This window comes from Prinia subflava, chromosome 4, assembly GCF_021018805.1.
Source record: "Prinia subflava isolate CZ2003 ecotype Zambia chromosome 4, Cam_Psub_1.2, whole genome shotgun sequence".
NCBI lineage: Eukaryota > Metazoa > Chordata > Aves > Passeriformes > Cisticolidae > Prinia > Prinia subflava.
Window position 1 is genome coordinate 9,221,209 of NC_086250.1, and position 16,851 is coordinate 9,238,059.

Here is a 16,851-nt window from a genome sequence, read left to right on the forward strand (position 1 = left end):
TAAGACTTGGACATTTATTTTGTGATGTAAACACATACTGGGGTTCGCATAGAAACAAGTAAAAACCCTGCTCAAATCAGGTGAAAATACTATTTTTTTTCCCCACATAATGAGCTAGATAAGCTCAGATGCAACCAGGAGGATGGTGGAAAAAGGAATTGTATAGACCAGAGACATCTTCTGCCTCATTGAGTTCTTGACCCTTCCCATCAGGATATTTCATCTTATTTAACTGCAGTGGAAACTTGCTGTTGCTTAGCATGATGAAATTATTATAGCTGCATACTTTCCTGCTTCTGTTTCTTTTCCCTGCAACTAATTTGATTCTCTTAATCCTGTAAAAAAGCAAATTAGATGCTCTTGGAGCAGCCTGCCATCCCCTCATACTTCTATGAAGTTTCTCTTGTCTGCTTGGAATTGTGAGGCTCCTCCTTGATTAACAGTTGTTTCAATAAGAGACATTGGGGCAGAAGCAAATCCTTTATTTTGGCATTGCACTAATATATATTAGAAGCAGAGCACAGTGAAATGAAATTATTTAATCTTTTTCCCCAAAGAATTAAACTAAAAAAGAAAAAGCTAAAAACTCAAGTTTCTCTGTTGTCACATGCTATTGAAATGGTGCCAACAGTGCTCAAAATTTCTTCTCTCTAGATAGAGGCAGATACATGGGTTTGAGTTTATTATTCTACTTCCTATTATGAAATAATCACTTTTAAAAAATTTCAAGTAGCAGAAATCACACTGACTCACATGTTCTGAGCCACTTGGGAGGTTTTTGGAACATTTTTGTTTGTGGGCCAGCTGGGAAAGTATAAAGCCTGTGTATTATTCTGTTGCCTACTTTAATTATTTCTCTTACTGTGTTCTTTCTGACCTGTCTTCTACTATTCAGTCTCTCTTATTGTAATACACTTTGTGGGTTTTGTTAAACTTAGTTGGACTTCTGCACCTAATTTTGTCCTTATCCCTCTATTTCACTTTCTGTCTTGTAAGTCTGTTACTCAGAAGTGTGGCTGAAGCTGCAGAGAAATAATTTAAGGCAGTTATTAGAAGTTTGTACAATTAATGTTTTATTGTTTGGCCGGCTTTGGTAAGATAGAACTCTATAATAAAATAAAAACGTGATGACGTTTGTCAGGTAATCCCTGCTGACACACACAGTAGACCAGAATTTTGCTTCTGTCTTTCTTTTGCTCATTTTAATAAGGTGACAGGATCTTGCCACGTCATTGATTTTTGTTCTGTTGCTTGTTCCAGAGACCTGTGTTATCCCTGGGGCTGTTTTCCCCCTGCTGTATTTGTAATATGCAAGCTTCCCTTTATTCTCTGTGTCTGGAATTATTCTCTGTGTCTGGAATTACTCTCTTCTGTAGTTTACAGTTTGCTTTTAAAATGAGGCTTTTCTCATCACACGATTGAATATTGACCATGTCGGGTTCTTTGCTGTTGCTTTCCTGGCAGCACCTGTCTTTATTTTGAGCTCTCTGGTTCTTGTCACAGTTGGGTTTTGTTGTGTGGGGCTTTTCCTTCCCCCATAACTGAAACTCTCAATCCAGCTACATCCAGCCTAGGCAATGGGCATGTGGGGTGAGCTTAGGGTATGGCACTTTTTTTCCCATTTTTGCCTTGTAGAGAGCCAGGATGAGAAGGAGAACACGCTGCTGCATGCAGAGCACTTTGTGGTGGATGCTGATGCTGTTAGCCACGGTGCAGGGAGCAGTGTGCTACCTGCATTCCCAGGCACAGCCAGACAAGAAAAAGTTGAGGATGACTTGGGAATAGAAGACAGGAGCAGCTCTGTAAAGGAGGTGGAAGAAGATGGGGGATCCAGCACCCTGCAGGCAGCTGGGTCGTCTTCCCAAGGCTCCGTTGTCGTTGATGGCCAGCACGGCTTTGCCTCGGCGTTTGGGCAACCATCGGATTTCTGCAGGGACGCGAAGGTTGGATTAGCACAGGAGCCTGCGGGTCAGTCAGGGTCACTGGAGCACTCTGAGAGTTACTGCCCTGCTGGGACAGAAATGGAGGCAAAGAAGGAAGAAACCAAGCAAGCATCCAGTGGAGTGGCTGGAGCTCCCTGCAGGCAGGAGGAGAACGGCCCGGCCCCTCACCGATCCGGAGGTGCTCCAGCCAGTCCTGCAGCTCAGAATTCCTACAAGAGCTCTACAGTCCTGGAGTCCAGAGGCAGCCGTGATGTGGCCAGGAGAGAAAAATACTTACCTGTCAAGAAGAAGCCCCGCACCTTCTATAGTGCAGGTAGATCCCAGGGCACACACTGGCACACAGTGACATTGGCAGTGCCAGTGGCACTTGGTGTTCCCTTTCCTGTGCTGATCTGCTCTGATACTGCACTGCACGTCACACCACTAGATGTGTGAAGACTTCCACTAATAAAGGTTGCTGAGTGTCTTCCTTTTGAAGCATCACTAGTAATGCTCTTTGCTTTTGAAACAGCAAAATAAGATTTTTGTTTATTTTTGTAGTTTATTTAGAAAAAATCTTTTATGTTACTCATGTATAGTAGTAATGTTTATTTTTTTATGCTTCCCTCTTTTGTTAATTTTTTTTCTTATTTTCCTGTCACATACTTCCTATCTCTCTCTCTCTCTTTGGACAATGCATCATTTGTAGAGCAGCTAGAAGAGCTGGAGAGGATGTTCCAGGAAGATCGCTATCCTGACAGTGAGAAGAGGAAGGAGATTGCAGCTGTGGTTGGTGTGACACCACAGCGTATCCTGGTAATACCTGCTGTGGGTTCTGTGCAGAAAAGGGATGGGCAGGGACTGGGACATTGCCAGTGTCCCATGTGTAGATGGTTTCAGCCCTGAATGCATTCCTTTCTTCCCATTTTTAAGGTCTGGTTTCAGAATCGCAGGGCAAAGTGGCGGAAACTGCAGAAGTTGAGTGTAAAAGGCAACAAAAAGTATCCAGCATCATCAGCTCTGTCAGTCCCCTTTGGGTCAGAGGGTTATGGGTGAGTAACTTACTGTTTTGTCATTTGTCCACAATTGATACCTAAGGAATCAAATATTTCCTTTTGCCATTTCTCCTTTATCTTTAAACAGTGGACAGCTGAGCATTGAGTTGGACCTAGGTAACCTGTCAGATCTCTGGGCAAATTGTGGTGGACATTCCAAAAAGCCCTTTTGATTAACCTGTAGCACAGATTAATCAAATTATTTTTGAAATAAAAGTATTGAAATTGCTCTGTCTGAAGTCATATACAGAACAAGGGATGAGAGGGTAAAGTTTATGGAATCATCTCTTTATTTTTAGTTTCTATGAATGCATTGGCCTGGTGCTTTGGGTGTGCTTGATGATTCTTTTAACCCAGTTCTCCCACCACTGCTTTCCATTTCCATGAATTTTCACTTGGTGATGGAAATGGTGCTTGCTCAGATAAGTCTTAGAAAGTCATGGACTTCTTTGAAGAAATACAAGGTAGCACCTTGCATAAATGAGCAGAGGACATTAATGGGGGGAAGGGGAATATGTTAGAGGATAGATGGTCTTTCAAGGGATGGTGAATGTGTGAGGGGAGAAATCAATCTCCATAGGGATGTACTTATGGTAGTCTGGAGTGAGTGTCTTCTTATGAAGAAAACCAAATGAAAAGAGGAAAAATTAAGTGGAAGAGGAGAAGTTAAAGATTGGAGAGCACCTTGCTTCATTGCACTCCTGCTGCCAGTCCCATACAAGTGACCTGGGGCTGTCTCCTCAAAGACTTTTGATACAGCATTCCTTTCACTTGTAGTGAGCCAGTGCTTTCCCTTTGCACTTGCTGCCCCTTGTTGGTTAGAAGAGTGCATGATTGGTCATAATGCACTGCCTTGTCCTCTGTGTCTGCTGCAGGGCACCTCCTCTGCCTGTGCCTCTGTTGCCTGGTGCTGCTGGAGACCAGCCTGCCGTGCTGGGAGGAGACCCTGGAGCTGGGAGCTCCTCCAGCCTGTTCAGCACACACCTTGCATCCCCCACCTCTGCCTCAGGTGAGACCCCAGCCAGCACGAGTGTTGTGCACAGCTGCAGCGTTAGCTGGTGGAGCTGGGAGGTTCCCAAATGCTTTGGGAAAGAGCCTTATGCCATCAGTGCAAAAAGTCAAACCAGGTAGCTCCACAGGCTGAGAAAGGTGGGGCTGTTCTGCCTGAAGGAGAAAAGGTTTTGTGGAGACCTCAGAGGAGCTTTCTAGTATCTGAAGGGGCCTACAAGAAGGTGCAGAGGGACTTTTCATCAGGAACAGTAGTGGTGGGACAAGAGGGAATGGCTTCAGTCTGAAAGAGGAAAAATTTAGGTTAGCTAATAGAAGGAAGAAATTCTTTCTTGTAAGGGTGGTGAGGCACTGGCACAGAGAAGCTGTGAATGCCCATCCTGGTCTTGTTGCTGTAAAAGATGAGGGAAGTGTTGCACTGGTTCTGATGTTCTCCATGGCAGATACACAGTCCCCATATTCTGGTTTAGATGGAAATACAGTGGCTACAGCCTGAGCCAAGTCAGCTGTGTAAGGAAGATGCACTTTGTGAACTATTGGTGTTGTAGAGCTCCACCAGGTACTCCACACCTTAAAACAGCCAGAGGGGCTTCCTTGGCTTCTCCAGGCAGGACAGATTTCCCTTTTGTGCAAGAGGCAGTGAGAGTAGCTGAGTTCCAAAACTACGGGCTGAATTTAATCACTGTTGCAGTGGAGTTTTAGGTCAGTGGGGTGTGCTGTTCAACCAGTTTTCTACCCAAGCTGTGTTAAAAGATTGTTGGCAATGAAGAGAGAGGATCTGTCTAATTGTTTATTGATGTGTGCAGTCCAAGAGCATTCCCTAGAGTCAGGGGTGCTCCCTAAAGCATTTCCTAGATACGTTTGTATTCCCAAGTTGGCACAATATGAAAAGATTTCCAAAGTTATGAGGACTCCACCACTTCCTTAGGGACGGATATCTCAAGCTGTAGATGTGCTGATGTGTGGTAGGTACTGCTGTGTGTTTTCCTGCTTCCCAGTGTAATTAATTCTTTGGAATTTCATGCCATTATGTCTATCCCCTCCTTGTATTCTAAATATATCAGTATTTAGGGCAGTTCCTGCAATTCGTTTTGTAAGAATTACTCAAAAATTTTAATAGTGCTTTTACCTTAAAGGTATTTTAGTACCGTGGAAAGCAACTGTAAGAATGCATCAATAAGCTTAGAATGCTTTGTATTTTGCTAAAAGTATGTAATTGAGATAATTTATTTATAACCTAATCTAGTACTTCTGTCATTTAAATTTGCCTGTCATTGTCTCAAGGCAAGGGCTCGTTTAGTCAATCCAATGACCTCTTTAACCAATAGGACTGTAATTCAGTTAGTTTCAGTTTTTCCACTTCTTGCAACAGTGTAAATATGGTCAAAGTGTTTGAGTAATTCACTGCTTTCAGAGTGATGAAGTGGTGTAGTCAGTTGAGCCCTGTATTTAATTGGATGGAAACCAAGGCTTTGCGAAACAATTCGTTTAAAGGAAGCAAGCCAAATACCCTCTGATTTCTGTGCTTTAGGAACCTCTCCTGGTTCCTAAAGTACCTCTGCAGACACACTCCTTGGTCAGGAGAGAGTATCAGGGAATCATAGAATGGTTTGGGTTGGAAGGGACCTTAAAGATCTTCTCATTCTATCCTCCCTGCCATGGGCAGGGACACCTTCCATGATCCCAGGTTCCTCAGAGTCCCATCCAACTTGGCCTTGGACACTTCCAGGGACTGGGGAGCCACAGCTTCTCTGGGCCTGTGCCAGGGCCTCACAGGGAAGAACTTCCTTCTAATATCCAACCTAAACCTACTCTCTGTCAGTATGAAGCCATTTGCCCTGTTAGATAATGTCTGTCAGAGAAATAAAGTTTCATTCAGGGACATGATCTTGTACTCTGCTTGCATTGAGCTATTTCTTTCTGGGGGATCTGCATACTGGGATGCAGCTCTCCATGTGGAAAACACAAGCAGTTCTTTCTGATAGGAAAGAAGAGTCCCATCTGAATTCTTGGTGCAATGTGTAAGGAAGAAAAAGGGCAAGTGTCCTCTCTGAGGGAAAAGACTGATATTACATGTAGAGAGTCCTTGTAGAAGAGAGATCTGCACGGTACAATCACCTGGAAAGCTCCAGTTGCAGTTTTGCCTTCCTAGATGCAGGATAACACAGCTATGGGGAATGAAACTTGATTTTTTTGTTGTTGTTTACCATTGCAAAGTCCGGCTTCTTCTCTTTAAGAATGAAAGCAAAAAATGAAACAGAAGGAAAATCAAAGCCAATGTAACTTTGAATACGTTCAGCATCCTTGTTCAGAAAAAGAGCTTGCCTGGAAATAGTGCCATCCATGGACCTCCTGTTTTCTTTAAAAGGATGTCTCAGAAGATGAAGGAGACAAAACTTGGACAGGATAAAATCCAAATTAACAGGAGCAAAACAAAAGAGGAAACAGAATAATAAAAAAGGTTAACTATTTACAAGGCAAAACAAATTGCTTAGTAGTGTCCCTTGTGGAAACAGCTCATGGATGGTTTCAGCAAAAGCCTCTGTGATCTGTGCATTGTGGTGCAGCTGGGCTCACAGAGTGTGACCTGCTGGAGTGGCTGTTCAGGTGCTTTCCTTTTTAACCACTTTCAGCAGGACAAGAAAATTATTTAAATACATGAGAACAGTGTGACCTATTACCCAAGACCTTTACAGAGTGTTCAGTGCTGCAATTTCCATTGGTTTTCCTTTCTCTACCCAATACTTCTAACTGTCTATTCGTTTGTGGGTTTGTTTTTTTTTTTAATGTCCCACTGTTTTTACCAGTTCTCCAAACAAGCTGATTAAAAATGTCAGTGAGTTGTATTTGAGATGTGTTACCTTGCTGGCAGTTAGGGCTTCTGATTTGGATATAGTAGCCACACTACTTGCCATAAGAGCCTTTTGTGCCTCAAAACTTCAATTTTGAGTTTGCTTTGATCTTAGAAATGTTTTGGTTTTTGTTGTTGTTGTTTTTGCTTTTTCTAGACAGCATGATGGAAATTAATGTGGGTTTTTTTGACACTGGCAATTATTTGAAGCTTTTCTTGGTCTCCTGAGATTTCTTACTGATACATATATATCTGTGATTCACTGGCTTATGTTTTCTTCAGAGTTAACCTATTACAAAGAAAAGTTCCTTTCTGTGCCTCTGGTTTGTGGCAGAGATTTTTGTGCCCCACTGGTGCTTTTGCAGGAAATGCTTTGTTTCATGCATCTGCCTTGTTGAGGACACCTGTCAGGAGCTCAGCCTGTGCAGGTAACTCTTAAGCCAATAGCAAGGTGATTAAATTCACTGGCAGAGATGGGATTCTAATGGAAATCTTGGGAGCAATTGGATGAAGTTGGATATGGTCTGTCAAAGAACATTAAATAAATGACAAGCTCCCATGACTTCACTTGTAGGACTCTGGCTTTCAAACAAATTTTGAACAAATATGTTTTCTCATCATTTCAAGACAAGGACGAATCTGTGAAAAGCTTTGTGATGGCCTGTGATGCTCCAGTCAAGGCTTGAAACAGAATAACCATTCTAGAGTGAAGTCGAGTGTAGTACCAGGATTGATTCAGAGATCTGAAGCTGTAAATTATTAAATTGCTCTCCGAAAATTCCCAAGGTTGTCTCACGGACTGAGAACCCAGAAGTAATGGAAGCAAGAAATAAAAATCCCATTGTTACATTCCCGTGTTCCCTGGAAAGCCTTCTGAGGCTCTCTCTCTCTCCATCAGTGTCAGGAAGAAACACAGAATTGTACAATGGCAGTATTATCTCAAGCCAGGGGTCAGAATTCTTCATGGAACAACTCTGGAATCTTCTGTAGATATGTCAGATTCAGCAGAGGTAGCTTCTCTGGGAATTGTTTCTTCTTACAGCATTTGTGACTTTATTTAGAAGACACAATTTCAGTGTCTCTTTGAAAGGGCAGAGAAGCACAGGTGACTTTAGAAAAGGCTGAACCAGCTCTTTGGAGATCAAGGGTGCTGTCTCACAGTCTCATTGCCTGGGGGTCCTATTTCCATGATCCACAAAGATTATCTGCACTAAGCATTGCAAATATTTTTTTAAAAAATAATAATTCTTAGTAGGTATGAAGGTGGGCTTAGAAGTGATTTCCTGGGCTGCTTGTGTTCATCCTGAGGAAGAGCAGGGCCATCTGCAGAACAGCTCCTTCTGCTGTCATTATTGAACTGAAGCTTTACCTGGATATAGACTGCTTTTCAGGTAAGTTGTGTCCCCCATGGCTGCTATTCCATAAGGTTTGTGGGAACGTTGTGGGGCACAATGGTCAGGAGAACCAGTGCTAAAGAAGGGTTTAAAAAAATCAGAAGAGATCTTCAGGTTCATCTATGGCTAAGCCAAAAACCTGGAATGTGACAGGTACATCAGAGATGCTGCCTGGCATGGATAAATCGTGTGTTCAAACAAGAAAAATAAAACTCTAATAACTGCCTGCGCATGTGAATGCTTTAGAGATGCCATCCTAGATCTTGCTTCAGTTTTCTGACTGAGCCCAAAATCAGGACTATTGAAAACCTGAAAAGTTTCTATTGAAACATTGTGATTCCTTCTTCTCTCCATGGCTGCAGAGAGTTGGAAAAAACCAGAAAATGCGATAAGAGGCACAAATTTGGGAAGATGCAGTAAGAGGCACAAAACTGCCCAGCACACTGAGGAATCTGAGAAACAGTGCTGCAGAGTGTTGAAATGAAAACTCCTCCTCAACTCTATGGACATGCATTCCAGAATTCTCTAAAGGCTGCTAATACTTGTGCCATTTTTATGTTTAGGTTTGTGTCTGAGGCCTTTGAGCCACACCTGGTGGAGTGCATTTGATGTTACTCTCTGTGCCTGCAAGGGTGAAGTGCAGCTGCAGACTTTCCCTGGAAGTTTTGCCATGTGGGAGAGCTTTGCCTGAGCAGCTGGTGATATTTTCTCTTCTCTTCCTCATCCTTGTGCTGGTTCAGCCTAGCTAGACTGGAGAAATCATTACAGCTTCCTGCATGTAATGGCTACATTTGTGAAGAGAGAAACCATTTGCTAATTGCCATAATAAGAGAGAAACTCATTTTCTTGTCCCATGCCCAAGCTTCTTGAGATTCATGTATAGTTGTTACTCTGGATCACCAGCATACCTGATTCTGACCTTTAATTTCCTCTACTGTCCTCTTTCCACAGAGGCTGTTCTGTAGGAAGCTGTTCCCCTCTCCTTTTCCAGCTGTGACTGAGGAGACAGGTCACCAAACAAGATTCTAGCAACCAAAAGGTGTTGGTTTCCTTTTCCATCTCCCATCTTCTTTTTCCCAAGGACCTTCAGCTGCTATCTCTACTTTTTTGATTTTTGTTTTTGGCATGACTCATCAGAGGCAGGAGTGAAAATGTGTTTCAAAGCAGTCTAGGCAGTGGATTTGTAAAAGCACAGCTTTATTTCTTTCAAAGCACAGTTCATTTTTTCAAAAGGGTGATCTGTGCAGCTCACTCCTCCCAGAGGACAGTAGAAATGGAAGATGACTGGGGGATTGTTCCTGGCTCTTTTCCAAGAAGTACTTTGCTTCATTTGGCTGCCTTCTTGAGAGCTGGATAAAGATAGTATGCAGAGACTGAAATCACAAAGGTAATTTTATTTAACCAATAAACATCATCCTGTGTTCCACAGAGCTTGCTTCTACTCCCTTTTGCTTCTCCACAGCAGTGCTGGTACTCATTTATTTTTATTCCCATCAATTAGCGTCTGCTCTTTCACTGCCATCTTGCTTTTCTGTCCTGCTCCTCTTGCCATTCCCTCTGCAGTGCTGCAGATTCCCAGTGTGACAGTCTCCCCGTTTCCTTCACAGCCTCCTCGGTGGCAGGAATGGTGGCACCCTGTGAAGCACAAGCTCAGAGCAAAGCTCTGCAGCAGCTGCACCTCAGTTCCAGCGGCGTGGAGCGCTTCCCAAGCTTCCCCAGCCCGCCTCCCATCCGCAGGGCCGGGCTGGCGCTCGGCGTGCCCTTCCAGCCCCACAGCCACCTTGTTCCCCTGATGCTGGACACGGCCAGCAGCGAGTGCAGCTTGGCCAGCCAGGAGAATGGCTCCGGGGAAGCCTTCTCCTACGACGTCCAGAGCCAAGGGTAGGAGCACATGAGAGTGTCCTTGAGGGAGATGAAAAAAGCGGCCCCTGGGAGAAGCCTTGGGAGGGTGAATGTGGGACAGGGGGTGAGGAATTAGGTGGGAGCATTAATGGAAAGTGAGGTGCACGTGTGACAGTATCCTTTAAAGGGAGTATGAAAAGCTGTATGATCTGCATAATAGGATGTGGCGCCTGCTATGAGACAGGTGCTACCTGTACTCAGAGTGCTCTCAGAATTGCATGCCTCTCAAGTGAAAGTGAGGGTGTTCCAAGCTTTGGAGAGTGGGAAGATAATCCCCACTAATACCCATTGTTCAAGAAGCCTGCTGTGAAAGCGCTTCGCTCAAGTGGCTTTTGTTGCCCTTGTCCTGTGGCTGACATTTGGGAGGAAGGGTTGGCAATAAAAGAGCTGTTAATTGGACAGGTTGGTATAGCTGTTGACTCTCCATTAATCTCTGGGTTGCCTCTCTCCTTGCTCTCTGCAGCTTCAGTTCTCCAATTTCCTGCCCTTACCCGGAGCAGCTGGAGCCTGCAGAGAACCTGGAGGCTGAATACTGTCAGTACAGCAGCCAGGGGGGAATCTATCAGCTCTCCCAGTTCTGTCACCAAGGTCACCTGGGCAGCAATATGTTCTCCAGTGACCACCTTCCTCCTTCAGCATCCCTGGAGTCCCATCCAGCTTTCCCTGACTTACCTGGTGACAGTGGAGCCATAACCTATGGAGCCACACAAGACTATGAACAAAACCACACAGTGGGACTGCTCATGTCACAGCAGCCAAGTGGCATTTCAGGTAATTTATGAAATATTTTGGTGTCCCACTCCTCTGGAGTAACTAAATAATACCCTGAAATGTTCAGCATGATCACTGATGACTATGACAGAAAGAAGGAACCTCCACATGCCTACACAAATCTATAGATGTGCCCATCTTTTTTTCACTTGATTTCCTTGTAAGCTTGACTTTTGTAAAAGTGCTGAGTGACCTGTTCATTTGAATCAAAAGTTATGACCCAGACTGCACACATCAGGAAGAGTGTTAAATGTGACTGTGTCAGTGCAGAGGTTTTGTCTGGACTGGAGAAGTAACTTTTCTTTTCCAGGAGTGTCCTGTTGTGTACATGAACATTCTTTTGTTGCATGTGGTGGGAGTCAAGGGTACAAAGTGGAAAAGGTGCCACAGCAGATGGGATAGTTGGAGACAGTGAGGAAAAAGAGCCTTCTCACTGTTTGACTTCTGCAGAAACCACTTTGAAATCATGTTATGCATCTTAGGGTAGTGCAAAAGAAGAGAGAGAGACAGGAGCCAACAGAGTATGGACATAGATTCTTCCTCTGACTTGAATTTGCAACAGCACTGAAATAAAGGCACTCCAGCATAATTTTCTGGAAAAAAACCCAAAAAAAACCCAACAAAAATAAACCTAGTAAAAATGGCATTGTTGATCTCCTTGTTTTGTGTCTGGGCTTTGTATTTTGAAGTTATTCATGCCCAAGAATAATCAAATGACAAACTGTTGTAGTTAATTCATTTGGACTGACAGGTTTGTTAAATTAAGGTCACACTCCAAATGCTCCATCCCTTGTCTTATGACATGAGAGAACAAAGAGTTTTAGCCCACAGTTTTAGCTGCTGTTTTTGTACCAGTTCTGTGGACCTTGTCAGGGAGGGAAGTCTGACTCATATCAGGCTGCAAGCTGGCTCCTGTCCCCACTTTTCACAGCTGACATTGTGCAGGACAGGTTGGCAGCACCCATGCTGTCTAACACACTTGGCCCTGCTCCCTGCTCTGGTTCCAAGGCATAATTGTTATTTTCTGTGATTTTTCAGTCTGAATTGCCAGAAATAATGAGAGGGCTGTGCCCCAGACTGCATCAAATTAGTTTTTCTAGCTTGATGCCCAAGTGTGTGTTGCATTCCTTGGGGCATGTTGTATGAGCATCAAGGGGTGTGTAAAGGTGCAAGCTGGTGAAGTTGGAAGGCTGCTGAAGGAACAGAGGCAGAGTTGATGTTCTCTTACTCCATACTTCTGTCCAGAGCACAATCAGCAGTGAATGGTTTTCCTCTTATGCAGTGGGGATGACCAAGTTCACAGAATCATGGAATGCTGGAATGGCTTGGTTTGGAAGGGACCTTAAAGCTCATCCAGTTCCCATCTCTGCTGTGGACAGGGACACCTTCCATTAGACCAGGCCCATCCAGCCTGGTCTTGAACACTTCCAGGGATGAGCCAGCCACAACTCCTCTGAGTTCCAGTGTTTTACCACCCTCATAAGGGAGGAATTTCTTCCTGAAATATTCCAGGATTCCCAAAGCGCAGGGCTGGAAACCAGTCTGTCAGTCCAGACACACCTGTGAGTCTTACATCAGCACATAAGCAAGTGAGCAGCTTAGTTGAATTATGGATATTAATTAACAGAACATTCCTGTTTCCTGGTTTGCATCTTTTATAAATAGAAGTGAAGATTAAGCATCCCTCTTGTGTCTGGCAGAGCTAACTTGGAAAATGGGACTGGAAAAAAATCGGGGGTGTCTGTACTATCATTACATACACTCAGGGTCAGTGCTGAGTGGCACAGAGGTTTTTTAGATTATAACAATGCTATGAACTTCCTAAGCTTTTTTTCCAAAGAGCCATGCTTTGGTTAAATACACTGCAGTGTACAGAGCAGTGATCCTTGATGTGTGTGGTGATTGCTGCACTGCAATGCTGGGTTTGCACTGAGCACAACACACATCTTGTACATAGACATGCTTCCATTATTTTCATTATTCTTCTTTTCTTGGTGGCTTTTCCCTCAGCAGACATGCCTGCCTATCCAGCTGTGTCCTGGAGTGATGTCTACATGCAGGGAGCGCCTTTGTCCAATCAGCTGCATTCCCAAATGTCTTTTTCTAGCACGGCAGAAAGACAGTACTTCCCAGAGCCGTGTCTCCTTCAAGTGCCCAATGGAACAGTGCTGGAATCCATGCCACAGGCTGGAAAACAAAAGGGACTGACATCACTAGAGCAAAGTTCCTTCCAGAGCCACCAAACGGAGCCAGAGTTGGCAGCACTCGCTGAAAAAGAGGACATAGAGAGCAGCAGGAAGAAAGGAGAGACTGCTGTTGGTAACCAGTTGATTGTTTTCTTGGAGAAGAAGTGGGGGGGAAGGAAAGAGTTCCCAAGACAGCAGTAGCTCCCCTGAATGCAGGATGAAAACTGTGGCATTATTTGGGTTTTTTTGTGAGCTGCTGCCTGAGACAGCTCCCATGATCCTATACCTATCCTATATCTAGTTCTTAGATCCATCTGTTTTTGGAAATGGAGACAGAAAAGTCAGTAAAATAGATGGCAAAGTTCCATGTTTCCTCAGACATCATCTGCTGTGAGCTGTATGGCTACACAGAACTGATTATTTCTAAGACTTCCAGAGGCATAAACACCTCTCTTCAAGGCAGAACTTCACCAAGGAGGGAGAGGGGGAAGAGAGGGTTTTTATCTTGGAAGCAGAATTACCTTACTCTAAAATTGTTGAAAGGTGTCATATGCCATAAATATTCTTTGGAAGGGTGTCTGTGTGGGGAGTGTGTTTCTAATTTTGAGATGTAAAACATTTGAAAAATTCAAGGTATTTTGTCACATTTTCTTATTAATCTGTTTGGGGTTTTTTTTCAGAAACTAATGACTGATGCTGCATTCTGAGAAAAAAAAAGGAAGAGGAAGAATTGCTTTTTAAAACTGCAAAATAAGAAGAGTCAAAAAAGGAGAGATTAATATTTTTTGCAACAGATGCACTTTTTAATTTCTTTTTTTGGTTGTATTTTTTTTCTTGTTGCCATGATTATTTTCTTGCTGAAGAAAGAAGCAGGGCTATTTCACTCAAAAGTTCCTGCTCTTTTGTTTTTGGTTTTGTTTTGTTTTATTTTTTCTGCAATTCTCCTGACTTTATCCTTAACAAATTCTAATCTTGACCAGCCCTCAGACAAGAAAGAGCTGATCTGGGAACCAGAGTCCCATGGGTGAAAATTCTAGAGAGTGCAAGTGTCAGAAGGTCTGTCTGCTCTCCTGGAATACAGGGAGAGAGGAATCAAGAGGAATAAGATACGTGCAAAATAGGAGGAGAAACTCCAGCAACTACACCTGATTTTAGGGACTCCAAGACAGCAAAAGAAGTGTTGTTGGAAGTCCACCAGTGATTTAGTGTTTGCTAGCCTTGAATTACTTCTAAAGAAATTATTTTCATTGTAAAACTATAACAATAAACAGCAGCAAGACTGTAACTATAAATGCTGGCAGTGTAGCCAGATCCCTGTCTATTATTAATTGCTTTAGTATCACATTTGAATTGATCTGTTTGAATTTGGCTTGATCGTCTCAGCTCCTGCTTTGCCTGGGAAACAGATGAAATGTGTCTGTAAAATCAGTGGTCAGCAGCAGGAGCAGAGGACTCCAGTGAAGGGATTGTTCACTCTTGAGAGCTGCAGTCCCTAGGAATTGTGCTTCCCAGAGGAGCTGTAACCACCTGGATGTGTAGGATGCATAAAACGAGTGGCTAAAATGGATGTCAGGCTGTGTTGTTGTGAGGTAAGACCATCGTGTTGGAGGAAGAGGGATGTGCATTTCCTTTGTTATTTCCTGTGTTTAACCCTAAGTCTTTCCACTGGCTTTTAGACACAGGCAATGCCCAAATCATTTTTACATGTACTGTGATGTGGGTGCCCTTCTTGTACCTTTTGAAATTAGGCATTACCAGGTCTTCTGTTTTAGTTCCTCTGCAGTCTGGCCATGCAGTGTCTGCCAGGAGCTGGATGCTGCAACTCCCTTCTTTTTCTTCTTCTGTAGAACACTGGTTTATGTCTGGCAGTGGCTGAACACTGCTGAAAGACTAAGCAGTATAGACAGGGACAGATTTTGAGTCTACAGCTTTGTGTGGCTATTCCCGAATTTCCATTTCCTACAGCAGAAGTTAATTCTTGCCTGTAATAAGCTGAGAATAGTTGGGAATGTGCATTAGTTCACACTTGTTTCACTCATCCTCAGCTGAACAGCCTAAACCAATATTTCCAAGAGGTGTGAATAGGAGTTTTCATTGCAATTACAAGTCACTCTGAAAGCTGTTGGTCGTGACAAATTCGTCATAGTGAGGGCTGGCTGGGAATCTTGCCTGGATCCCAAACCAGCCTTTCCGGGTTTCAAAGAGTACAAAACCAACAGCATGCCAGCTTGTTCAGCTCTGCCTGCCCCTTCTGATAGAATGATAAAGAAAATAATTTAGTGTGCTTTTTGAGAAATGCACATTTATAGCAATAGGCTTTTGGGATGTGGTCTGGTGGCAGAGTCCCCACCCCAGCTCGCATCATCTGCCAACAGCATTCCCAATCCAAATGGGACACTGAGCACTGAGTTTTATGTGCTGCAGTCTCATAAGGTTTGGGGAGTAAATGAGCACAGTGAAATGTTTTGAAATGTCCAATCTTTTGCATTTAAGCTTTTGGGTAAAACATGAACTTTTCTGGGAATGGTCCGATTTTATTTCCATGTTTATACGTTAAACTTGCCAGGTTCAGTTGGGCTTGGAGTTTTGAACTGGGATTTCTTTGCTGTCAGAAAGAGGAGGAAAGGGTGGGTACATGGATGGCCAGATTCATCCTCTTTGTGCTCCTGCTGGCTTTGGAGCCAAACCAGGGTTAACCAGAGGCAGGATTTTTTTCCCTCTGGCAGAAGCAGTGATAGCTCTTGACCATGTGGCAGGTGTCCCACCAAGGTGCAGAGCCTTCCATCCTCATGTGACCCTCCCTGTTGCACCTGCAATCCGTGCTGCACTGGTATCTTGGAGTCCCAGCATTCCAGGCTCCTCGTGCTGTTCTCTCTGCTGCAATTTGTACTGGAATTAGTGTGAGTTTGACAAGTCACCATGGGTGCTTTCATGACCTATTCTGTTTTCATGTTAAGTCTCAAGAATGCTCATTTTGTTAGGGTGGGCAGGATCAAAATTCCAAATTCCAGGGCTGCCTGACTGGCACCTCCTTTGAAGTGTGGAGAATTGTTTTTCCTGTCTGTTGTCATTTGAACTGGAAGTGCCAAGCAGTCAGGATTTTGAAGTGAGTCAGACTTGGTGCAAACAGAGAAAGCCCTGTGTGTTGTCAGGTGTTGCTGGGGGTTTTTTTGAGTTGACAGGGCAGATTGTGGTTGTATTTCTGTTGGACTTATGCAGTACCATGGCTGGAAGACTGGAAATGGGAGTGAGAATGTTATCACAAACTTATTTTCAGAGAAGAAAAGCACGGTGAGGTTTTATACAATTGCCCAAAGTGTAGCTGTTCAGCTGACATTGCACATATGTGTGTGTCCATCCCCTATTTGCATATTTTAGCATAATTATTTTTTAAACTTCTGCTACTTAAATAGCTGAAGTGTAACCATGTGAATTTGTTATATTAATCTTTTTCTGTGTGCCTTTGCCAGCAAAAAGACACTATTTTCTACAAACAAGTCCTGTTTTATGTGATGAGAGTACATGAACTCATGTGAGTTAACTCTTCAGTTTTAGTAAACAAGAGAAGCTTTTCTTACATGCCTCTTAGTTTTTGTGAGGTGGGATAAATTAGAAAGTATCAGCATTAATTCAGTTCTACAGCAGGAATAATTTTTTGCATTTATGAAGATTGCTACAAATCAGATGAGACAATCATCTGTTGCTGGGTAATAAATGTTGATTTCCCTTCACGCAGCTGTACTAAGCAGAACACATTAAACC

The 16,851-nt window shown here is 43.4% G+C and overlaps 1 protein-coding gene across 1 annotated transcript; it reads left to right on the forward strand.

Moving 5' to 3' along the window:
• Window positions 1–1,428: 1,428 nt before the first annotated feature.
• On the forward strand, window positions 1,429–16,571 carry NOBOX (NOBOX oogenesis homeobox). The gene is made up of 8 exons (XM_063395386.1): window positions 1,429–2,256; window positions 2,632–2,738; window positions 2,856–2,974; window positions 3,853–3,986; window positions 9,838–10,111; window positions 10,596–10,903; window positions 12,914–13,218; window positions 13,770–16,571. Exons 1-8 carry the CDS (start codon window positions 1,578–1,580, stop codon window positions 13,794–13,796), a joined length of 1,953 nt encoding a protein of 650 aa, XP_063251456.1. The 5' UTR covers window positions 1,429–1,577; the 3' UTR covers window positions 13,797–16,571.
• The last annotated feature ends 280 nt before the right edge of the window (window positions 16,572–16,851 follow it).

Bases quoted from the DNA above. Each gene is read 5' to 3' on its own strand.
- NOBOX (XM_063395386.1), top strand. From the start codon at position 1,578: ATGGGCATGTGGGGTGAGCTTAGGGTATGGCACTTTTTTTCCCATTTT. The intron at 10,112-10,595 runs GTAGGAGCACAT...TGCTCTCTGCAG, and splicing joins TACGACGTCCAGAGCCAAGG to CTTCAGTTCTCCAATTTCCT. The intron at 10,904-12,913 runs GTAATTTATGAA...CTTTTCCCTCAG, and splicing joins GCAGCCAAGTGGCATTTCAG to CAGACATGCCTGCCTATCCA.